This window comes from Ambystoma mexicanum, chromosome 11 (genome assembly GCF_040938575.1).
Source record: "Ambystoma mexicanum isolate Mex_15411 chromosome 11, UKY_AmexF1_1, whole genome shotgun sequence".
NCBI classification, from domain to species: Eukaryota; Metazoa; Chordata; class Amphibia; order Caudata; family Ambystomatidae; genus Ambystoma; species Ambystoma mexicanum.
In genome coordinates this window covers 24404386-24429637 of record NC_090934.1, presented here as the reverse complement: position 1 = coordinate 24429637, position 25252 = coordinate 24404386, and the positions used below count along the sequence as shown (strand labels likewise).

Genomic DNA, 25252 nt, shown 5'->3' with positions numbered 1-25252 from the left:
CGGGTTGCTGTCCCTCAACAGCGCCAGGCCGCACTGGCGACACTATAGCTCCTCCCCCTCCGGTGCAGTCAGAACTTTGGTGGTCCGTAGTAGGTAGCCAGGTCTCCGATTTCCTCCATCTTTGGGATCGGTTTGTCCCCACGATGGCGGGCACCGATGCTCCAATTTGGAGTGCTCGCAGTTACCAATTGCTGCTACCACTTGGATTACTCATTCGCCCGTTAGTGGAGCCACAGCACTAGGCAGCCATCTTGCTGGCTGCTCAGCAGCGCCCCCATGAAAATAATTTTCTGACCGTAGCAAGCTCTGATCGCACCTTCGACTTCAGAGTTCTGTGCCCCTGTGTTTCACCGCAGGGCGGGATCAGCATTCTCTGATGCTTGCTGGACTCTAGGTGTCCAGGGGCTACTGCACTATGACACTCCGGAACCTTTGCCAACATCTTTATACTTGGCGATGACACCCTTGAGGTCTCTGTGGCATACTGGGTGAGCAGGGGCCAGCGCATGGTTCTCCAGCACTGCACCTGAGCCCTCGCCGAGGTGAGGAGACACTGGCCAGGCAAACAGAGGGAAGGAGACGCCGGCAGGTGCTATAAACACCAGAGAGATCTGCATCAGGGCCCAGCACCTACAAAGTCAAGGGTGGGTCAGATGGGTGATCCGCTTGCTAAATGACAGAGGATTTCACAGTGCTATGCTGGCCATGAAAGATATTGCAGTCCTTTCCACTGCTTTGTGTTACTTTACCTTCATTTTTTTAAGGAACGCCATGAGCCTTTATAGCTAGGCCTCCAATCACGCCTCTACTTATACAAATGTATAATCCCTTGAAGAGAGAGAACTGTTTTAATTTTGCTGAGTAGTGGGTAGCAAATTGGGATAAACTGGCCCAGATAATGGCTAAAGCTTAATGTATTACCTTGATATAAATCTTATTCCTTGTACTAGAGTTAGGCTATATATAGGATACATGCATTTACGTTAATGAGATTATCCTGATTCCCACAAAATAAAACTACGCGCACCGGGCCACATCACTTTTGAGCTGCGTATCTCCTGTCTTAGAGTGCTTCTTTAAGTTTTTAGTCTATTCACGCCATTTGTTAGGCTACCGTTCGTATTTTAAACTTTGAGTTTTAATGGTTTTCCTGGGATATATTGATCACTGTTTGCCGGTATTAAGCAAGGCAATGGTGTGATAGGCTGTTCATGAACACACAGACTCCCAGATGAACACCGGCACGGAATGCAGGGAATTACCTCCTGGTCCTTTGCTGCTCCTCCCATTATCTCTTGCCAAGTAGATAGAGCGCTCCTGGGCTGGCTGCTTTGTCACTAATCTACATTATTCCAGCATGCAGGCCCAAGGGGCCATGCAACGCTGGGGGCATTTTGCTTCCTCCCCCTTGCATGACACATTGGGTTTGCAGGCTTGGGCACTGCAGGCACAAATTTGCCCAGGGGACACTCCTGCTGCTCCCTGTGGATTTGGGTCACCTGATATTTCATCTTATGTCACAGTCCCTGCAGTTACAAATGCAGGCTAATGGGGTGGGGGAGAGCGTACCCCAATCTGGACGGACTCTAAGAGAACTGTGCCTCTCTCAACCTTAAATTGGGGAGACTGGAGCGGATGGACAATTGTTTCAGACAAGTCGATTTCCAAACCAGCTCTGTAGAGCACTTCAGAGCCTGCTCTGGGATGCCTACAATCCTGATGTTATTGTGGCGGGACCACGATCCTAGATCTTCATTTTTAACCTTGAAAGCTACCATGTTTTCCTTGACTCCTTCCAGTTTGTTTTCCAGCCGATGGAGTTCATCCTCTGTGTACCTTATATGTCCTTCGGCCTCCGTCATTCGGCCATGCAAATGTGTGATTCTGTGCTGCAAGGCCTCCCCTTGTTGATTAGAGTATCCATTTTAGAATCAAGGGAGTTGAGTGTGCCTTCATCTCTGGCATGAATGCACCAATGTCAACGTCCTGCTGCTTAGCAGGAACACTCCACTGTGGCAGCTTCATTGGATTACATGTTACATGTAATGCCGGCATCAGTCTGCGGCTGCGGCGGGTAGCCACTCCTGTTCTTGCACACCAAAGCACTCTTTTCTGAATCTCCCGCCAGGTCTCTGCGCTGTCTCCTCACCGTTCCCTCTGCGTCTAGAGTATTTTGGCTCTATAAATTCTGTGCATTTTCCTCCTGAAGAAAGACCCTAAGTCCATCCTAGTTGATCTGAGGGAATGTTGCTTGATCACTTTATTCCACACTCTGAAGGAGGGCTTCCTGTAAACTCAGTTTCACACTCTGAAGGAGGGCTTCCTGTAAACTCAGTTTCACACTCTGAAGGAGGGCTTCCTGTAAACTCAGTTTCACACTCTGAAGGAGGGCTTCCTGTAAATATTCCACACTCTGAAGGAGGGCTTCCTGTAAACTCAGTTTCACACTCTGAAGGAGGGCTTCCTGTAAACTCAGTTTCACACTCTGAAGGAGGGCATCCTGTAAACTCAGTTTCACACTCTGAAGGAGGGCTTCCTGTAAATATTCCACACTCTGAAGGAGGGCTTCCTGTAAACTCAGTTTCACACTCTGAAGGAGGGCTTCCTGTAAACTCAGTTTCACACTCTGAAGGAGGGCTTCCTGTAAATATTCCACACTCTGAAGGAGGGCTTCCTGTAAACTCAGTTTCACACTCTGAAGGAGGGCTTCCTGTAAACTCAGTTTCACACTCTGAAGGAGGGCTTCCTGTAAACTCAGTTTCACACTCTGAAGGAGGGCTTCCTGTAAACTCAGTTTCACACAGTACGCCTGACCAGAAAGGATGTGTCCTCTTCTCTGGCTTCCATGCATTGATTCTGATGGGTCACAGGTAATACTTTCTAGTTATTCAGCTCCCGTAGGTCCAATGCGGCGAGGCCTGTGCAAGGGTTGGTGGGGCCCCGAGCAGATGGACATTTTGTCACATCCCGCTCTTGCAATGGGGCAGATGTTATGTTCTTAGAAACCCGATGGAGCCACCCGGTGTTCCCATGCTATTGCTGCACATGGTCCTATGGTATCACCAGCCCTATTTCAGTCCAATACCGCTCGATTAGATAGGAAGATATGTTTCTCGATGGCCAGTTGAGGCACCAGAGCCGAAGTATAGGGAACTGACCGCCACAGAAGAGGCATGTGTGAACTTTCTGAAAGGTGATTTTCGGGCCTCTGCCAATCTCCAACTGTGACTTGGATACGTTTCGGGTCCCCACAGATTTTTCTTCTAGCTCATCTGCCTGAATTTCCTTTAAGGTCAACAAATCTTTAGGGAAGTTCGGCAGTAGATTCTTGGGAAAGAAAATATACACAAAATAACTACAAATGCTGCAGGGAATGGCAGACAGGTTAGAAGGATGGGAGAGGTGGAGGTGGGGCTGTAAAGGGGGTGGGCAAGAGGAAATGCAACCCTGTGCATCTGTGAATGTTATCGAGGTAGGACAGCACATTTAAACTCTGCAGTAAGATATCTCACTAGGTTAATGTACCTGTTGCAGAGATCTGTCTGTGCCCTGCAGGCCCAAGTTTGAATCTGGGTAAGAACAATTAAGTATTTTGTCCTTCTGAAGTTGACAAAATTAGTAAAGCTGAAGTGGGCAATGCTAAGATTTCAAGTCGGACTAGCAGAGTCAATCGGATACTTGTTAGGCATAATGCCTTGAGTACTACTGAGGTTTATAATATTACAATATAGAGAATTCATACCAGACATGCACATCTGAAAAGCCTATAGGGCTGGGGAGGAGTCAGTCATGCAGTAGGTGTTGTGGCGTATCAGAAGAAAGACTCAGATCAGAAGACATATTTTGTTTACAGTGCTTTTATTTAACTTAAAGAAATTGCCTCTGTTTTTTACTCTTTGTTATTTCTTCCCTCGACTAGGTTTGGTCTCTGTGCTCCCTTCGCCTGTCAGGAACCCGAGTCCTTTCTTTATAGCAGGTCATGCTCCCTCGAGGTGGCTCCGGTCTGCTGACGTTGGTGTTCTCCCCGTCTCCTATGTGTCCTCTCCGGTACGCCAGCAGGAGTATTTCCTCACTCAACGCCTTGTTCCTCTGTCTCTCGTGATGCCAGGGGGGAGCACGTTCTGCTCTTGCTCTCCGGGTTCGGCGGTGTTTCTTAGGCTCTCCTAGCACCACATTGTATATGTAGTATAACCGGTGCACCGATCTAGGATTTCTACCTTAGAAATGCCAATAGACACCATGATCTTCACTGAGGCATGGCCCCAGCCCGGTTCACGATATGATATGAGATGCGAATACAGGAATCAATCCCGAACACATAATCAACTATGCGGTTTATGAAGAACTTGACTTCTTTATTATTTCCAAATTAAATCACGTGTTTGAAACTGAAATATGCTTATCATTATTGCAACACCAATATTAACTACATACTAGGCACAGGCAAATGTCCAACAGATCAGATCACAGAATACAGGCTGGTTAATGGTACTCCCCAAAACATGGCCACCAAACTACGCAGAGCCACTGCAAGAAGGAAAGGACCATGAGACACCCATAGCAAGGGACATAAACATTAGCACAGGCGTTGGGCGCCTTCCCTAACCACAGACGCGAGACGCACGCACAGGTACGCCCTAGGGTCCTCCTTTGGCCCACCCAACGCTTAACCAATGCTGCTCGAATACGTACATCGGGGAATTTCTGTGGCCCACATAACGAACCCAAGCGGTTGTAACCTATGTTTTCGCCCGAACAACAAACAAATTTACAACAATTACATTTGCTATTTTTTTTAGCGAGGAACGCGTTTCTCTCGCAATATCTGTATATAGAGAGACAATAGAAGCAGCTAAATGCTGAGAATCTGAAATTATGATTTTATTTACTTGTATCGAGTGCAAGAATAGGAGCGATGTTTTCAAAGCGAATGTTTATCACATTTTAGGTGTTATTTAACCCATGATTTAAGATTGGACAAGCTGACAGACACTCATTTACGGAAAATAAACAGGGTAAGGGGTGGTCAACCAATAAGATACTATTTTTTCTTCTTACTTGGATAATTAGAGATTCCAGACATTTAATCTTCAAATAGCAAGTAAAACAGCAAGAATATGGATAAGACTTTCTGGGGAACTATACATAGCCATGCCAAGGGAAAGCCATATAACCATAAGAATCTACATTAGACCAATAACATATTTTTAATATATATATCATTTTCGTGCAGATAAAAACACCAATAGATAAGATTTGAAACTGAGAAACAAGCATGTCATGTATCTGTTTGTACAAAAGAGGTAGCAACTAATGGATCTGTGATGAGATCACACATATAAAATCTCCTTGGAATAAGAAAAATATGTTTAAGCCGGACTAGAAGTGCTGAACACATATACATGTGAACATTGCACAAAAGAACGGATTGATCTTATTTGTATTTTTTTGGTTCCCTTTTCTTTCATGTCTTTTTTGTTTATCAACAGACCCCAATGATCCTACCTAATCCCCAATCCCGCTTCTCTGTGTTTTAATTTTTTCTACAATTTTAACTTTAATTTTAATTATCAAACAACTTCCAATTGTATTTGATCTTGTGACATATGTGACTTTTTGAAATTACTTTGCTGTTGCAATATATGTACTGTTTTTGTCAAAATTGGGTGACATGGCTTGAATGTCATCTTCTCGCTTAATTACCGAAGAATTAAGACTTGCCCTGATTTGAAGAAGGCACATGAATCTGCCGAAACACGTGTAATCAAAAAGGGCCATCAATTAAGAATCCATGAATACACAAAGCAAAAGCTTTGACAAAAGATGAATTGCAGTATGAATCTGTAAGGACTTTTCAGTGGCGCATTGAGCTTTTGTGTGGAATCAGTCTTTCCATATTTTGCACATGGTGGAGGAACTTTATGTCTCCGTATTTTTCCACACACATGCGACACCCTGTTTGAATTGTACAAAAATGAAGGGCGTGCCTGGTCTTTAAGTTGACATCTCTAAAAAGATCCTCAGGCATAAACAGTCTCATGTCAAGTCTTCATGATGCAGACTTTCACCCCTATGACGTTGCTTAAATGAAGACCCTTTAGTTGGGTCATTTTGCAATGTCATGAGCTCTGTACCTAAAGAAAAATACAAAGGATATCTTTTGGCTAAATTATTTTTATCAGCTGACGCAAATCAGCCGAATTACTGCCAAACACGATTACTTTTACCACCACTTGGTCCTGGGGATTTACTGCGGGATTATAAATGGTGGTAGGGAGATTTTAATCTCCTTTTTCGGTGTCCATAGGGTAATTTCACTGATTTTCTTAGTAAGGTGGAGGAATTTCCTTCATATCTTTGCTGGTGGAAAATCCTCCTCGATACCACCAGAGTTGTATCATGGCAGTGCGGTTATGTGGCAGTAACGGAATTAACGCTGCATCGCTTCCGTTTTTACCTACACCGTCCCAGCCGTACTTGCAATGACGCCCTTTATTTTCTTTGGGTATCTCTGGCTTGAAAGGTTGTGACCTTTTCTATTAAGTTTATACTTTGTTTGTTTTGAATATGTGGTGGCAGGGAAGGGTCTAACCTCTTGCACCCAAAGTTTACAGCAACAACATATCAGCATGAAACTGAAACCCCTGAACCTGTCACTCGACTTAAAAACTCCAGGGAACCCTGCAAATGCCCACTAATCCAGTGATTCAGGGTTCGGCTGAATTTATTCACTGAGGATTGAGTAGAAATTCCCATTGAAATGTACCATTGGCTGCTAATTTGACAATGGTTCCTGGAAGCAAGGCTTGAAGGAGAACGGAGAGGGGGACCCAGACAAGAAGATTTGCCCTAGGCCCACAAAGTCTTTGAAGGTGGCCCATAGCACTCCATTTGAAGAGTGGGCTCCACCCCAAATGTTGGTCTAATTACGCTCTTGTGTGCCACCATGTATGGCTGATTGTCTTGTGAAATCATGAACTCCCCTGTATTGTTTTTTTTTTCTTTCCTTCCAGCTTCCACGTGGGCACCGGCTGCAGAGACCCTCGGATCTTCACTCGCTGCATCGCGGATGCCCGCCTGGTGTTTGACATGGCAGAGGCTTCTGGTCAGAAGATGCATCTCCTGGACATTGGAGGCGGGTTCCCTGGAACAGAAGATTCCAGAGTCAGATTCCAGGAGGTATTACATGATGTGTAATCTTTGGGGGACCTTTAGGTGGGTGCGAAAGGTCAGGCGCAGGAGGAAGTTTGAACGTTCTTGATTATTGGGCTGCCGTCACATGACGCAATGGGACATCCATCAATGGCCACGACTGCTAACACCTTACAAGGCCATTCTGTCACAACAAGGACCCTGGACACCTGGCACAATCCTGACCATTTAGGCCAATTATTTCACATAATTAACAGCTGAAAAATCCTAGGATAATTTAAAACAAGAATTGGCAAAGCGAGCCTACGGGCATGCATTTATAAACCTATTACATTGCAACTAATACTTCTCAATTGTCTGAAAATGATTCAATTAAATTGAATAGCACATTTCTATTGCCCTTCACGGTTTCACTACAAAACAACAAATAATAACATGCTAATAGTCGTTTTTAGCTTTTCTATTCCCAACAATGGGACCAGTAATACGCTTTCATTGAGGGTTGTCCCCTGGGGCGGAGCATTGCTTAGAAACCACGTGTCAGAAGGCACACTTGGTTAGGATATTTTTATTACTGCTGGAGCTTATTAGCAGCAGATAGCTGACTACTTTTAAGACAGCTGTTTTTGCATGCAAAGGGACCTTTGAACCCACCTAATGTAACAAGGATTTAGACACCACAGAGCAGGTCATGCTATTAGTGTATATATGTCCCTCCACAAATATCAGAAGCAAGTTCCAGGCCTTTCAAAATGCCAGTTGGCTCCACGCAGGTGGCGTGCGCCGCCTCCCTTAGTCAAAACTAAAAAAAAGTGGACAAGGACACTCAACCCCATTAAGCAGTTATGATGTTGCAGATAAAAGGGCATTTCAAGGTCACATCCAGAGCACTAGCACATGGGCAAACACATTAAACGCCAGATTTTCACATAATCCCAGTGTGAAATTTAGATCCATGGCTGGGCCTCGGGATCTCTCAAATAGGTTTGTAGCCGGCCTTGTGGGTTGGAGTGCCATATCACTGCCAAAGTACCCCTCTTAGTGGTACTCTTAGGGAAAAGTGAAAAGGAGGTGACCAGCAGCCATTAGATGTGCTTGACTGAATGTACCTACCTCCATCACTGGCAATCCTGTGGTTGCAATCTGACTCACTTCCACTGGCTGCTGTGTGACTCCTCTACACCTTCCGGGTTAGTGTCCCTTAGTGTTCCATTGTCGTATGTTGTGTGTCATTTGTAGAAAGCTGAGCTGCCATCGGTATGGCCTCCCAGCACTGTAGCCCGGATGTACAGGACTGCATGGTTCTGTGTTTCCATCCACCCATAATTGATGTATTCACGATAGGCACCTGGGTAAGTATTACTTCTTCCTTTAATGTGTACATGTTGCAGCCCTGCTGCTTCCAAACCTTCCAGCCTTGTTCTAACCGCCGCCACAATATCCCTGGATACTGTGAGGGAGGCATCGTATCACAAGCAGACATTGACACAAGAGCTGCAAGTTTCAAAACCTTTATCAATGATTTAAAAGGGGTTGGGAAACTCCTATCTTGCACTATAACATGGGAGTATTCTCGACCATCAAACAAAAAGAAAATAGAGCCCTAGTCAGTCCTTAGTCAAAATAAATTGGCCTATACTAATGAACCTAATGCCTGCCCTCTTTCTAATACAATAAATTTGTAAAGGGAATGTGTAATGCAAAAAGGGAAATCAGTGTCCAAATAAATGTCAGTGTGGCTGAGTAAACTCCCTTCCCCACGTGTACTAGCATGGGGAAAGGTGGCACACTTGGACCTTGCGACACACTCTGGCTTCGGACACAAGGATGCAGTTAGTTTCGTGGACCAGGGCCCAATTGGCCTTCCACGAAAAGTCACTGGTTTATCCGCTGGACATCTCGGCTTTCTTTCACTCCAGCCCAGGTCACCTTTCAGCTTGTAAAACAGTTCAGCAAAAGTTTGTTATCTTTTGGTTACCGCAATTCAGTACCGAGTCCCCGCGCTGGGCTCAAACCTTTCAATCACAATTTGTGAGTTCCCTCCCCCAAGCTTCAATCACACCTTCACAGGCTTCCCTCCATCAGGCTCAAGCCTCCTTTCACTTTCCTTGTGCTGTCGAAGACTTTCAAAACTGTGAGGCTTTTGCTCTTACCTCGGTTTGACCAATTTAACCTTCTTTCCTCAAATGTCACTTTTTCTCTCCTACACCATGGCCTCTTAGTAAATGTAGTTTTAGGCACAGTACTTATTTCAAAGTTTAAAGATATCTCTCACATCAAGGTTTCCCTCTGCCTAGATCAAACCTAACAACAGTTCAAATCTTGCATTTCATTTTTCTTCTTCCCGCCGCTTCTACGGCATCAGACATTTCACAGAAACTTTCGATTGGGCAAGCGTCTTTTTCTGGACCACTCTTTCTACTTTGTATCTTTAATGTACAGTTTTTTACAATGCTTTGCTTTCTCTCAGTTCTTATCGGCACACCCGCATCCTTTGTTTATCGGATACTGTTGCCATCAAGTTTCTTTTGGATCTATGTGATCACTGCGACGGCCGAAAAAGCCGATTTCTTTTTTTAACCCTTTACATAACATTTTCGGCCGTCGCAGTTCTCAGGTCGACAGTTTTGTACGATTCCGTTTCATTGAACACAGACCAGACTTTCATTGCTTTCATCAACTCACCGGCTGTGTTAATTCATTACGTCTTTCGCTGCATTGATCCTGAAGTCAAGGCTGTTAGGAAAGATTTCATTTTATATGTATTTTTCCCTCCAGTTTTACAACTCCAAACTTTTTTCTGCCAAATCCAAATCCAAAGTTGCTCAGGCGGTCCATGAGTCCGCAAGGCTCTGACCTCACTATTGAGGATAGGCCGTGTGTCCAACATAGCAATGCTGATGGGTTGTCCAGAATGTTTAACCGACCTGAACATGAGACTCATCCAGGGGTGGACTAGTTCCCCCTGTCCTTAGTCTGGGAGGGGTGAGTGTTAGGGAAGATTTCATTTTATATGTAATTTTCACTCCAGTTGTACACCCCAAACATTTTGCTGCTGTTTAAGCACCATAGACTGACTTTGCCAGATAAGCACAGCCTTCAGCTGCACTCCTTTGGGATTTCGCTCACTTTTTATGGGGAAACTGTCATGCTTTAATGCAGTCAGTACTGCGAGACTTTGTTTCCCTTAGTTCTTTTCCAATGTTGCAACTTTTCTGCAACATGTAACAAGTGCACAATGTACCTTACCATACAGTGCACGTCTCCTAGTCATTTCCAAAGGCCCTAGATACTCTCGTAGGACTTTTTAGGAGATGTGCAGATGTGTCATGGACAGGGCTGGTGGAACCTTATCTTTTCATATAATTTTAACCCTTCCCTGCCATATAAACCGTGACTACCACATTTGGCACAAAGAGGTGGCCTGGCTCCAAAATGGCCATGCCACAAGGTTCTTTGTCCTGTCCTTTGGCCATCTTGCCCCTTTGCCTTCCCCAGGTCGACCCGTGTCAGTCCTTATTTGGTCATGCATTTTCCCGCAAAACGTCAAGCTTTTGCAGGCTTCTGCATGCCCTGTGTGTGTGTGTGTGCTTCCAGGGTGTGGGCTGGAACGTCTGGGTCCAATACACATCCTGGGTGCCAGAGAGTCTGGATTGATGTGAATGCCTGGGACCACCATGGTCCATGATTGGTCCACGTATGGAGTGTGTGTTTGTGAGCAGATCTCCCATTGGGTCCTCCTCGTTTTGGCACAAAGGGAACTCTGGATAAGAGGAGGCCAAAAACACCCATACCATGTCGATCTCTGGCGTTCTCACTGAACGAAGGATAGGATCCAAGTATCCTGAAACTACGAAGCTGAGTCGAGGTACCGCTCGTGACCCGCTGGAAGGTTTGGCACCCTGAGTCCGCTGTCATCCTGTGGGACCCCTCTGCATCTGGTCATCCTAGAAGGTCTGCGAAGACGCGTCGACCCATTAGAATAGCGGGACCAACTATTCTCGCCACCTTCATCACAACCTGCAAGTAAGCTTTCTCGGAAGTGTCCGTGGGCCAACCAGTGGACTGACCAGCTTACCCAGGTCTTTTGCTCTGTCACCGCCGCCGTTTCGAGGAGGCCCCCAAAATTTATTAAACTGCTAACTCTATGTCCACGACACCCTCACACCGAATTTCGTACACTTGGCGTTCCCAGGTCTGAAGTGAGACCAGTGCGCCAGACCGGAGTAAACGCGGTTACTGTGTTACCCAGTCGTGGCAACTATCTTTGCAGGTGTGCTGCATTTGTGACCCACTTGCCCCTGAAGCCTGCTGCAGTGAAACTGGCCTGATCCATATATCAGGAGCAGAGAAATCGCCACTGTCCCGTTTGGGAATCCTCGCTGTATCTTTGGAACTGAAAGCCGCAGAGACGTTCTTTTTGTCGCATTTGACCCTGCAACCGCAGTGGACTCGACTGGCGAAGTTTGGTCCGGGGTGCGCCTTGGGCCAGTGAGTAATCCTAACCCTAACCGGTGGCCCCTAGCGCCTCCATCCATTTTTAAGCATGAGTGGCCCCTGGGGGCCCCTCTCCTTTCCACTGCTAGTGCGAACTAGCGAACTATTCCCGAACCTTGGAACTGCCTCTGCCTTCAAGTGGAGGTCCTTCCTGAATAGTGGGAAACTATTCTTCATCGCCTCACCCACCTTCCCGAGCTGCTAGAGACCCCTGAAGAGACCCCGTTTTGCCCATTGGAAGAACTGCGTGTGCTTGCACTGCATGTACTATTGAGCACAAGGCTCCTCTCTTCTCTCTTCTTAGGGCTTGGACTGCCTCTTAGTTAGGTGTGTGTTTGATGCGGAAGGGGACTAAAGACTACCTGCACTGGCTGTTTCCTTCCCTTCTAGGTTGTGGACATATTTCGTGCTGTGAACCCTTTAGACCCCAATGGTCTTGTATATATCTTGCATTGATAGTGTTGTGATGGTTTAGTAGTATTGCTGTGATTCTTTTACTGTGTGTTGAGTTACAAAGGCCTTGTAATAAATGTGTTTATGTTTTTGATATATACACCTGTTTGGGAGTAATTTGTAAGTGTCCTTGCTCTGTGTGCTCATTGAGGTCCTTCAGTCACCCTCACCCCTCCTGAGACCTAGTCTTGACCGCCTGCCATAGCTACCTTGATTGGTCTGGCTTGTCCAGATGTTACCCTGTTTCAAGAAACTAGGCTGGCCTTCTGAACCTCTGCCCACCAGGTACCCATACCAGAGTGGTCAGAAATCCATCTTAACAAAGGCTGATACCACAACTGTTGCTACGCCTCCCCAACTCTGCCGTTCACCCAGGAGGGTGGCCGGTATCCTTGAACACAAAGAGGTTTGTCTCTTCTCTCTGGCTGGGCTTCCTTGCACAACCTTCAAGGCCCTTTGGAGGTAATGTCTCGCTGGGGTGTCCAAGGTTTCTCTGTACCTCGGTTCCATCCCTCGGCCTGTCGCTCTGCTCTGAATGGTTCGTCATCGCTCTGGAAGAACTGCTCCTTCTCGTGCATCGCCTAGCTCAGAGTGTGTCTCAGTGTTCCACCTTTTAACCATGTGGGGAGAGCTAATAGGCACCAGGTGTATGTAATTAAGATGAAGTGCCTGACCCTGCTTGATCTTATTAGTGGGACATGTCCAATGTATTGCATGGGTGGTACTCCTTTCAGTCTCATTCCTCCTCTTCCCTGGCTCAGTGTTTGTATAGGAAAGGGGGTGTGGGGGATCTGCGAAGTTGAAATATCCTATAAAATAGGATTGGACAGTGGTATTTGGAAAGGGGGGATACCAAGTCTCACCATCAGGCGTTCCTCCCCCACTCCCTGAGAACCCCTTACCCAGGGGATCCTCCCGCACTGGTCCACCCCCAGGGTCTGGATCCAAAGGCGATGGCCGTGCCCTGGCCACCTGAGTAAGGGATCCCTGGGGTCCAGGCAGTGAAAGACCCTCTGGTTTTTCACAATACCCATTCTACCCCACATTCTACTACAAACATTCCAATACAAGTCACAGAATACAAGACTTCTTCCCCCTTTTATTGCATGAACTTAATATATTATTGTGGCATGTAGGGAAGGAAGGAAAGTCAAAGAACAACCCCTTAGAATAATAATAAACTTAAATGTAATTGTGTGCCTAAGACTTTGGGCCTCATCAAAAGTATGGCAGTAATCCGGCGTAATTTCTGCTGAGTGGAAATAGCATTACCATGCGTCATTGCCGGAACGGAAAACATTGCAGCAGCCATTTTGAAAAACACAATCCATCCAATTGCCCACTTCCTGCAGCCATCCGGACCTGGAAACAAGCCAGAATGTGTCAGGAGAGGATCAGAGGCAAGGTGGCCGAAAATCGCCTCAGAAAACCAAAGTTTCGCGAGTGCAAGCTGGTGGTCTGGACCGATGAGGTTGTTGCTCACACTGATAAGCTATATGGCATGAGGCAAAGGAAAACATTAGCACAGCGCAGGACAGCCATCTGCCATGCAATCAGGCAGAAAGTGACAGCTGTGGCCAGCGTCCTCTGTGACGCGGAGGGCCTGTCGAAAATGCTGGAATGGCCTCAGGGTCAGGGTGCGTGGCTGCTGTCCCAACACTGCCAGGAGTCCCTTGCCACAGGAGGAGGAATTGTGGAGCCACTGGTCCTCACAAACTAGCAGGAAAAGTGCAGCACGGTGCTGTATATGGAGGGTGTTGAGGGAGTCGGAGGTGCAGAGGTGGGTACCAGCAGCCAGGAGGCAAGGGGTGAGTCAATACTGCCCCCAGCACAAGTGAATGCACAAATGACAGAACAGCATAAAATGCCCCAGTGGAAAGTGACGCATGTCAGCAGACCCAGTAGCTGGGCATGCCAATAGGGAGGAGTGAGGTGTTGGCACATCAGCTACCCTCCACAGCAGCCATGAGGCAGGGCACCAAGGGAACCCCTCTGAATTGCAGCAGCGGGAAGGGGTGACAAGTAACCTATCCAAGTGCCAAGCACACCACTCCCCTGCTGTTGCACCCTGTGCCAGCGGGACTGTGGAGCGTGAGCAACCACAACACCATGCAGCAGTCACACCAGCATGTTGTGGCCCAGTTGGCTGGCCCCATGTTGGCATGGCAGACAAGACTTAGGGAAGCACACGTCCTGACATGGGCTCAGCTAGTCAATCACTGTACACCACAGCACAACCCTGCTGGCAGCACAGCGGTGCCCCATAGAACCATGCCATTGCCATGGAGTAAACCACCACACTACCCACCCCCACAAACTGAGAGCCACTCAGGGAGGTGATGTGGGTGCATGAAGTACCACAAGCGTACATGCCAAACATCAGTTGCCCCAGCATGGACACCCTGCTCCCCCACACAGGCCAAAAAGCAACTGGCCGTCTGTGTCACACTCATTGCTACAAGCATCCCCATGATGCTGGACCCAAATGTAATCTTCACTCACCAACCATGCCCAGCTGCCCAAATGTGTGGGGTCCCACCCTGTACCATAGCAAATGTACATTGCATGCCAACAAACGTGAGGGAACCATACTTGACAACATTTTCTATGTGCCCTACAGGCACTCACGCATCACTAGAGGCATCTGAGGAGGACGAGGGGGCAGGCCCATCTGGGAGTGCCGCATCCAGGCCCTCAGGGTACGCCACCACCGCCACCCCGCAAAGGCTCAGACAGCACACGCCAGGCTGGATGTCCCGCCGTGAGACACCGCAACCCAGCAGAGCCAGGCCAACTCCACTCCACAGCCCACCAGAACAACTGCAAGGCCCACTGCACTCACTCCCACAGCTAGACAGTCTGACAAGGAGGCCACACCTCCAGGCCGGGCGACTGTGGAAACACAGGGGGACACCATCCCGGTGTCAACACATGCAGAAGGGCTACAGACCCTTGGGCGCCCTCACCACTGGCAGCATAGCTCAACACCAGAAAGCTCTCATCACTGCCAGCATGCTCACTCCCCAGAACGGTCTTGCCGCCGACAGCAAGTTCACACACCGGAGCCGGACATCGAAACCCCATCCTATGGCTCCCCTGATGACAGCCCCCGGCTCACTGCACAGCCCTCCACCCCAATACGGCACACAACAACAAGCAACACAGTGCTGAAGAGGATTGATGAGATGGGGCTGAGACATAGGGAGATGGGGGCGATAGGGCATACACACTCCGAACACTGGCAGGCCATATGGGACAGCATCCAAGGTGCCACCCGCAGGATTGTGCAGGCCATGACAAAGAATGTGAGGTGCTTAGGGCATATGGAATGAGTGTGAGGGGCTTGGGGCATATGGAATCAGTGTGAGGGGCTCGGGGCATATGGAATCAGTGTAAGGGGCTTGGGGCATATGGAAACAGCATGAGGGGCTCAGGGCATATGGAATAAGTCTGAGGGGCTTGGGCATAAGAAATAAGTCTGAGGGGCTTGGGGCATATGAATGAGCATGAAGGACTTGGGGCATATGGAATGAGCGTGAGGGGTTTGGGGCATATGGAATGAGCGTGAGGGGCTTAGGGCATATGGAATGAGCGTGAGGGGTTTGGGGCATATGGAATGAGCGTGAGGGGCTTAGGGCATATGAATGAGCGTGAGGGACTGAGGGCAAATGGAATGAGAATGAGGGGTTTGGGGCATATGGAAAGTGTGTGAGGGGTTTGGAGCATATGGAATGAGTCTGAGAGACTTGGGGCATATGGAATGACCGTGAGGGGCTTGGGGCATATGGAATGAGTGTGAGGGGCTTGGGGCATATGGAATGAGCGTGAGGGGCATGGGGAATATAGAATGAGCGTGAAGGGCTTGGGGCATATGGAAGGAGTGTGAGGGGCTTGGGGCATATGGAATGAGTCTGAGGGGCTTGGGGCATATGGATGAGCATGTGGGGCTTGGGGCATATGGAATGAGCGTGAGGGGCTTAGGGCATATGAATGAGCCTGAGGGGCTTGGGGCATAAGAAATGAGCGTGAGGGGCTTGGGGCATATGAAAGAGCGTGAGGGGCTTGGGGCATATTGAATGAACATGAAGGGCTTAGGGCATATGGAATGAGTGTGAGGGGTTTGGGGCATATGGAATGAGCATGAGGGGCTTGGGGCATATGGAATGAGCATAAGGGACTTGGGGTATATGGAATAAGTCTGAGGGGCTTGGGGCATATGGAATGAGTGTGAGGGGCTTGGGGCATATGGAATGAGTGTGAGGGGCTTGGGCATATGGAATGAGTTTGAGGGGCTTGGGGCATATGGAATGAGTGTGAGGGGTTTGGGGCATATCAAATGAGTGTGTGGGGCTTGGGGCATATCGAATGAGCGTGAGGGACTTGGGCATATGGAATGAGTTTGAGGGGCTTGGGGCATATGGATTGTGTCTAAGGGGCTTGGGGCATATGGATTGTGTCTAAGGGGCTTGGGGCATATGGATTGAGTCTGAGGGGCTTGGGGCATATGCATGATCATGAGGAGCATGGGGCATATGGAATGAGCATGAGGGGTTTGGGGCATATGGAATGAGCGTGAGGGGCTTAGGGCATATGAATGAGCGTGAGAGACTGGGGGCATATGGAATGAGCGTGAGGGACTGGGGCCATATGGAATGAGCGTGAGGGACTGGGGCCATATGGAATGAGCATGAGGGGCTTGAGGCATATGGAATAAGTCTGAGGGGCTTGGGGCATATGGAATGAGCATGAGGTGCTTGGGCCATATGGAATGAGTGTGAGAGGCTTTGGGCATATGGAATGAGCGTGAGGGGCTTGGGGCATATGGAATGAGTGTGAGGTGCTTGGGGGATATGGAATGAGCGTGAGGGGCTTGGGGCATATGGAATGAGTGTGAGGGGTTTGGGGCATATGGAATGAGTTTGAGGGGCTTGGGGCATATGGAATGAGTTTGAGGGGCTTGGGGCATATGGAATGAGCGTGAGGGGCTTGGGGCGTAGGGAATGAGTGTGAGGGGTTTGGGGCATATGGAATGAGTGTGAGGGGTTTGGGGCATATGGAATGCGCGTGAGGAACTGGGGGCACATGGAATGAGCGTGAGGGGTTTGGGGCATATCAAAGAGCGTGAGGGGCTTGGGGCATATGGAATAAGTCTGAGGGGCTTGGGGCATATGGAATAAGTCTGAGGGGCTTGGGGCATATGGAATGAGCGTGAGGGGCTTTGGGCATATGGAATGAGCATGAGGGGCTTGGGGCATATGGAATGAGTGTGAGGTGCTTGGGGCATATAGAAAGAGCGTGAGAGGCTTGGGGCATATGGAATGAGCGTGAGGGGCTTGGGGCATATGGAATGAGTTTGAGGGGCTTGGGGCATATGGAATGAGCGTGAGGGGCTTGGGGCATATGGAATGAGCGTGAGGGGCTTGGGGCATATGGAATAAGTCTGAGGGGCTTGGGGCATATGGAATGAGTCTGAGGGGCTTGGGGCATATGAATGAGCATGAGGGGCTTGGGGCATATGGAATGAGTGTGAGGGGTTTGGGGCATATGGAATGAGTGTGAGGGGTTTGGGTCATATGGAATGCGTGTGAGGAACTGGGGGCACATGGAATGAGTGTGAGGGGCTTGGGGCATATGGAATGAGCGTGAGGAGTTTGGGGCATATGGAATGAGCGTGAGGTGTTTGGTGCATATGGAATGAGCGTGAGGGGCTTGGGGCATATGAAAGAGCGTGAGGGGCTTGGGGCATATGGAATAAGTCTGAGGGGCTTGGGGCATATGGAATGAGCGATAGGGGCTTGAGGCATATGGAATGAGTGTGAGGGGTTTGGGGCATATGGAATGAGTGTGAGGGGTTTGGGTCATATGGAATGCGCGTGAGGAACTGGGGGCACATGGAATGAGTGTGAGGGACTTGGGGCATATGGAATGAGCAAGAGGAGTTTGGGGCATATGGAATGAGCGTGAGGGGTTTGGTGCATATGGAATGAGCATGAGGGGCTTGGGGCATATGGAATAAGTCTGAGGGGCTTGGGGCATATGGAATGAGCATGAGGGGCTTGGAGCATATGGAATAAGTCTGAGGGGCTTGGGGCATATGAACGAGCCTGAGGGGCTTGGGGCATAAGAAATGAGCGTGAGGGGCTTGGGGCATATGGAATGAGCGTGAGGGACTTGGGGCATATGGAATGAGCATGAGGGGCTTGGAGCATATGGAATGAGCATGAAGGGCTTAGGGCATATGAAATGAGTGTGAGGGGCTTGGGGCATTTGGAATGAGCATGAGGGGCTTGGGGCATATGGAATGAGCATAAGGGACTTGGGGTATATGGAATAAGTCTGAGGGGCTTGGGGCATATGGAATGAGTTTGAGGGGCTTGGGCATATGGAATGAGTTTGAGGGGCTTGGGGCATATGGATTGAGTCTGAGGGGCTTGGGGCATATGGATTGAGTCTGAGGGGCTTGGGGCATATGCATGATCGTGAGGGGCTTGGGGCATATGGAATGAGCATGAGGGGTTTGGGGCACATGGAATGAGCATGAGGGGCTTAGGGCATATGAATGAGCGTGAGAGACTGGGGGCATATGGAATGAGCCTGAGGGACTGGGGCCATGTGGAATGAGCGTGAGGGACTGGGGCCATATGGAATGAGCATGAGGGGATTGGGGCATATGGAATAAGTCTGAGGGGCTTGGGGCATATGGAATGAGCATGAGGTGCTTGGGGCATATGGAATGAGCGTGAGGGGCTTTGGGCATATGGAATGAGCGTGAGGGGATTGGGGCATATGGAATGAGTGTGAGGTGCTTGGGGCATATGGAATGAGCGTGAGGGGCTTGGGGTATATGGAATGAGTGTGAGGGGTTTGGGGCATATGGAATGAGTTTGAGGGGCTTGGGGCATATGGAATGAGCATGAGGGGTTTGGGTCATATGGAATGCGCATGAGGAACTGGGGGCACATGGAATGAGTGTGAGGGGCTTAGGGCATATGGAATGAGCGTGAGGAGTTTGGGGCATATGGAATGAGCGTGAGGGGCTTGGGGCATATGGAATAAGTCTGAGGGGCTTAGGGCATATGGAATGAGCGTGAGGGATTTGAGTCATATGGAATGAGTGTGAGGGGTTTGGGGCATATGGAATGAGTGTGAGGGGTTTGGGTCATATGGAATGCGCGTGAGGAACTGGGGGCACATGGAATGAGTGTGAGGGACTTGGGGCATATGGAATGAGCGTGAGGAGTTTGGGGCATATGGAATGAGCGTGAGGGGTTTGGTGCATATGGAATGAGCATGAGGGGCTTGGGGCATATGAGAGAGCGTGAGGGGCTTGGGGCATATGGAATAAGTCTGAGGGGCTTGGGGCATATGGAATGAGCATGAGGGGCTTGGGGCATATGGAATACGTCTGAGGGGCTTGGGGCATATGAACGAGCCTGAGGGGCTTGGGGCATAAGAAATGAGCGTGAGGGGCTTGGGGCATATGGAATGAGCGTGAGGGACTTGGGGCATATGGAATGAGCATGAGGGGCTTGGAGCATATGGAATGCGCATGAAGGGCTTAGGGCATATAAAATGAGTGTGAGGGGCTTGGGGCATTTGGAATGAGAATGAGGGGCTTGGGGTATATGGAATAAGTCTGAGGGGCTTGGGGCATATGGAATGAGTGTGAGGGGCTTGGGGCATATGGAATGAGTGTGAGGGGCTTGGGGCATATGGAATGAGTGTGAGGGGCTTGGACATATGGAATGAGTTTGAGGGGCTTGGGGCATATGGATTGAGTCTGAGGGGCTTGGGGCATATGGATTGAGTCTGAGGGGCTTGGGGCATATGCATGATCGTGAGGGGCTTGGGGCATATGGAATGAGCATGAGGGGTTTGGGGCATATGGAATGAGCATGAGGGGCTTAGGGCATGTGAATGAGCGTGAGAGACTGGGGGCATATGGAATGAGCGTGACGGACTGGGGCCATGTGGAATGAGCGTGAGGGACTGGGGCCATATGGAATGAGCATGAGGGGCTTGGGGCATATGGAATAAGTCTGAGGGGCTTGGGGCATATGGAATGAGCATGAGGTGCTTGGGGCATATGGAATGAGCGTGAGGGGCTTTGGGCATATGGAATGAGCGTGAGGGGCTTGGGGCATATGGAATGAGTCTGAGGGGCTTGGGGCATATGAATGAGCGTGAAGGGCTTGGGGCATATGGAATGAGTGTGAGGGGTTTGGGGCATATGGAATGAGTGTGAGGGGTTTGGGGCATATGGAATGCACGTGAGGAACTGGGGGCACATGGAATGAGTGTGAGGGGCTTGGGGCATATGGAATGAGCGTGAGGAGTTTGGGGCATATGCAATGAGCGTGAGGGGTTTCCTGCATATGGAATGCGTGTGAGGGGCTTGGGGCATATGGAATAAGTCTGAGGGGCTTGGGGCATATGGAATGAGCATGAGGTGCTTGGGGCATATGGAATGAGCGTGAGGGGCTTTGGGCATATGGAATGAGCGTGAGGGGCTTGGGGCATATGGAATGAGTGTGAAGTGCTTGGGGCATATGGAATGAGCGTGAGGGGCTTGGGGCATATGGAATGAGTGTGAGGGGCTTGGGGCATATGGAATGAGTTTAAGGGGCTTGGGGCATATGGAATGAGCGTGAGGGGCTTGGGGCAAATGGAATGAGCGTGAGGGGCTTGGGGCATATGGAATAAGTCTGAGGGGCTTGGGGCATATGGAATGAGTCTGAGGGGCTTGGGGCATATGAATGAGCTTGAGGGGCTTGGGGCATATGGAATGAGTGTGAGGGGTTTGGGGCATATGGAATGAGTGTGAGGGGTTTGGGTCATATGGAATGCGCGTGAGGAACTGGGGGCACATGGAATGAGTGTGAGGGGCTTGGGGCATATGGAATGAGTGTGAGGAGTTTGGGGCATATGGAATGAGCGTGAGGGGTTTGGTGCATATGGAATGAGCGTGAGGGGCTTGGGGCATATGAAAGAGCGTGAGGGGCTTGGGGCATATGGAATAAGTCTGAGGGGCTTGGGGCATATGGAATGAGCATGAGGGGCTTGGGGCATATGGAATAAGTCTGAGGGGCTTGGGGCATATGGAATGAGCATGAGGGGCTTGGAGCATATGGAATAAGTCTGAGGGGCTTGTGGCATATGGAATGAGCATGAGGGGCTTGGGGCATATGGAATGATTGTGAGGGGTTTGGGGCATATGGAATGAGCGTGAGGGGCTTGGGGCATATGGAATGAGTGTGAGGGGCTTGGGGCATATGGAATGAGTTTGAGGGGCTTGGGGCATATGGAATGAGCGTGAGGGGCTTGGGGCAAATGGAATGAGCGTGAGGGGCTTGGGGCATATGGAATAAGTCTGAGGGGCTTGGGGCATATGGAATGAGTCTGAGGGGCTTGGGGCATATGAATGAGCTTGAGGGGCTTGGGGCATATGGAATGAGTGTGAGGGGTTTGGGGCATATGGAATGAGTGTGAGGGGTTTGGGTCATATGGAATGCGCGTGAGGAACTGGGGGCACATGGAATGAGTGTGAGGGGCTTGGGGCATATGGAATGAGTGTGAGGAGTTTGGGGCATATGGAATGAGCGTGAGGGGTTTGGTGCATATGGAATGAGCGTGAGGGGCTTGGGGCATATGAAAGAGCGTGAGGGGCTTGGGGCATATGGAATAAGTCTGAGGGGCTTGGGGCATATGGAATGAGCATGAGGGGCTTGGGGCATATGGAATAAGTCTGAGGGGCTTGGGGCATATGGAATGAGCATGAGGGGCTTGGAGCATATGGAATAAGTCTGAGGGGCTTGTGGCATATGGAATGAGTGTGAGGGGCTTGGGGCATATGGAATGATTGTGAGGGGTTTGGGGCATATGGAATGAGTGTGAGGGGTTTGGGTCATATGGAATGCGCGTGAGGAACTGGGGGCACAAGGAATGAGTGTGAGGTGCTTGGGGCATATGGAATGAGCGTGACGAGTTTGGGGCATATGGAATGAGTGTGAGGGGTTTGGTGCATATGGAATGAGCATGAGGGACTTGGGGCATATGAAAGAGCGTGAGGGGCTTGGGGCATATGGAATAAGTCTGAGGGGCTTGGGGCATATGGAATGAGCATGAGGGGCTTGGGGCATATGGAATAAGTCTGAGGGGCTTGGGGCATATGGAATGAGCGTGCGGGACTGGGGGCATATGGGATGAGCATGAGGGGCTTGGGCATATGGAATAAGTCTGAGGGGCTTGGGGCATATGAATGAGCATGAAGGACTTGGGGCATATGGAATGAGCGTGAGGGGTTTGGGGCATATGGAATGAGCGTGAGGGGCTTAGGGCATATGAATGAGCGTGAGGGACTGAGGGCATATGGAATGAGCGTGAGGGGTTTGGGGCATATGGAATGAGCGTGAGGGGCTTAGGGCATATGAATGAGCGTGAGGGACTGAGGGCATATGGAATGAGAATGAGGGGCTTGGGGCATATGGAATGAGCGTGAGGGGCTTGGGGCGTAGGGAATGAGTGTGAGGGGTTTGGGGCATATGGAATGAGTGTGAGGGGTTTGGGGCATATGGAATGCGCGTGAGGAACTGGGGGCACATGGAATGAGTGTGAGGGGCTTGGGGCATATGGAATGAGCGTGAGGGGTTTGGGGCATATGGAATGAGCGTGAGGGGTTTGGGGCATATGGAATGAGCGTAAGGGGCTTGGGGCATATCAAAGAGCGTGAGGGGCTTGGGGCATATGGAATAAGTCTGAGGGGCTTGGGGCATATGGAATAAGTCTGAGGGGCTTGGGGCATATGGAATAAGTCTGAGGGGCTTGGGGAATATGGAATGAGCGTGAGGGGCTTTGGGCATATGGAATGAGCATGAGGGGCTTGGGGCATATGGAATGAGTGTGAGGTGCTTGGGGCATATGGAATGAGCGTGAGGGGCTTGGGGCATATGGAATGAGCGTGAGGGGCTTGGGGCATATGGAATGAGTTTGAGGGGCTTGGGGCATATGGAATGAGCGTGAGGGGCTTGGGGCATATGGAATGAGCGTGAGGGGCTTGGGGCCTATGGAATAAGTCTGAGGGGCTTGGGGCATATGGAATGAGTGTGAGGGGCTTGGGGCATATGAATGAGCATGAAGGACTTGGGGCATATGGAATGAGCGTGAGGGGTTTGGGGCATATGGAATGAGCGTGAGGGGCTTAGGGCATATGAATGAGCGTGAGGGACTGAGGGCATATGGAATGAGGGTGAGGGGTTTGGGGCATATGGAATGAGCGTGAGGGGCTTAGGGCATATGAATGAGCGTGAGGGACTGAGGGCATATGGAATGAGAATGAGGGGCTTGGGGCATATGGAACGAGCGTGAGGGGCTTGGGGCGTAGGGAATGAGTGTGAGGGGTTTGGGGCATATGGAATGAGTGTGAGGGGTTTGGGGCATATGGAAGGCACGTGAGGAACTGGGGGCACATGGAATGAGTGTGAGGGGCTTGGGGCATATGGAATGAGCGTGAGGGGTTTGGGGCATATGGAATGAGCGTGAGGGGTTTGGGGCATATGGAATGAGCGTAAGGGGCTTGGGGCATATCAAAGAGCGTGAGGGGCTTGGGGCATATGGAATAAGTCTGAGGGGCTTGGGGAATATGGAATGAGCGTGAGGGGCTTTGGGCATATGGAATGAGCATGAGGGGCTTGGGGCATATGGAATGAGTGTGAGGTGCTTGGGGCATATGGAATGAGCGTGAGGGGCTTGGGGCATATGGAAGGAGCGTGAGGGGCTTGGGGCATATGGAATGAGTTTGAGGGGCTTGGGGCATATGGAATGAGCGTGAGGGGCTTGGGGCATATGGAATGAGCGTGAGGGGCTTGGGGCATATGGAATAAGTCTGAGGGGCTTGGGGCATATGGAATGAGTGTGAGGGGTTTGGGTCATATGGAATGTGCGTGAGGAACTGGGGGCACATGGAATGAGTGTGAGGGGCTTGGGGCATATGGAATGAGCGTGAGGAGTTTGGGGCATATGGAATGAGCGTGAGGTGTTTGGTGCATATGGAATGAGCGTGAGGGGCTTGGGGCATATGAAAGAGCGTGAGGGGCTTGGGGCATATGGAATAAGTCTGAGGGGCTTGGGGCATATGGAATGAGCAATAGGGGCTTGAGGCATATGGAATGAGTGTGAGTGGTTTGGGGCATATGGAATGAGTGTGAGGGGTTTGGGGCATATGGAATGCGCGTGAGGAACTGGGGGCACATGGAATGAGTGTGAGGGACTTGGGGCATATGGAATGAGCGTGAGGAGTTTGGGGCATATGGAATGAGCGTGAGGGGTTTGGTGCATATGGAATGAGCATGAGGGGCTTGGGGCATATGAAAGAGCGTGAGGGGCTTGGGGCATATGGAATAAGTCTGAGGGGCTTGGGGCATATGGAATGAGCATGAGGGGCTTGGAGCATATGGAATAAGTCTGAGGGGCTTGGGGCATATGAACGAGCCTGAGGGGCTTGGGGCATAAGAAATGAGCGTGAGGGGCTTGGGGCATATGGAATGAGCGTGAGGGACTTGGGGCATATGGAATGAGCATGAGGGTCTTGGAGCATATGGAATGAGCATGAAGGGCTTAGGGCATATGAAATGAGTGTGAGGGGCTTGGGGCATATGGAATGAGCATGAGGGGCTTGGGGCATATGGAATGAGCATAAGGGACTTGGGGTATATGGAATAAGTCTGAGGGGCTTGGGGCATATGGAATGAGTTTGAGGGGCTTGGGCATATGGAATGAGTTTGAGGGGCTTGGGGCATATGGAATGAGCATAAGGGGCTTGGGGCATATGGAATGAGCATAAGGGACTTGGGGCATATGGATTGAGTCTGAGGGGCTTGGGGCATATGGATTGAGTCTGAGGGGCTTGGGGCATATGCATGATCGTGAGGGGCTTGGGGCATATGGAATGAGCATGAGGGGCTTAGGGCATATGAATGAGCGTGAGAGACTGGGGGCATATGGAATGAGCCTGAGGGACTGGGGCCATGTGGAATGAGCGTGAGGGACTGGGGCCATATGGAATGAGCATGAGGGGCTTGGGGCATATGGAATAAGTCTGAGGGGCTTGGGGCATATGGAATGAGCATGAGGTGCTTGGGGCATATGGAATGAG

At 49.9% G+C, this 25252-nt stretch overlaps 1 protein-coding gene across 1 annotated transcript in view; it reads left to right on the top strand.

The window, feature by feature from the left end:
- Positions 1-25252, top strand: part of LOC138503015 (antizyme inhibitor 2-like) — a 1350137-nt gene that overhangs the window by 193290 nt on the left and 1131595 nt on the right. The window contains exon 5 of the mRNA XM_069622446.1: positions 7014-7179. Within this exon, the coding sequence (XP_069478547.1) occupies positions 7014-7179 (166 nt within the window). The remainder of the gene's footprint in view (positions 1-7013; positions 7180-25252) is intronic.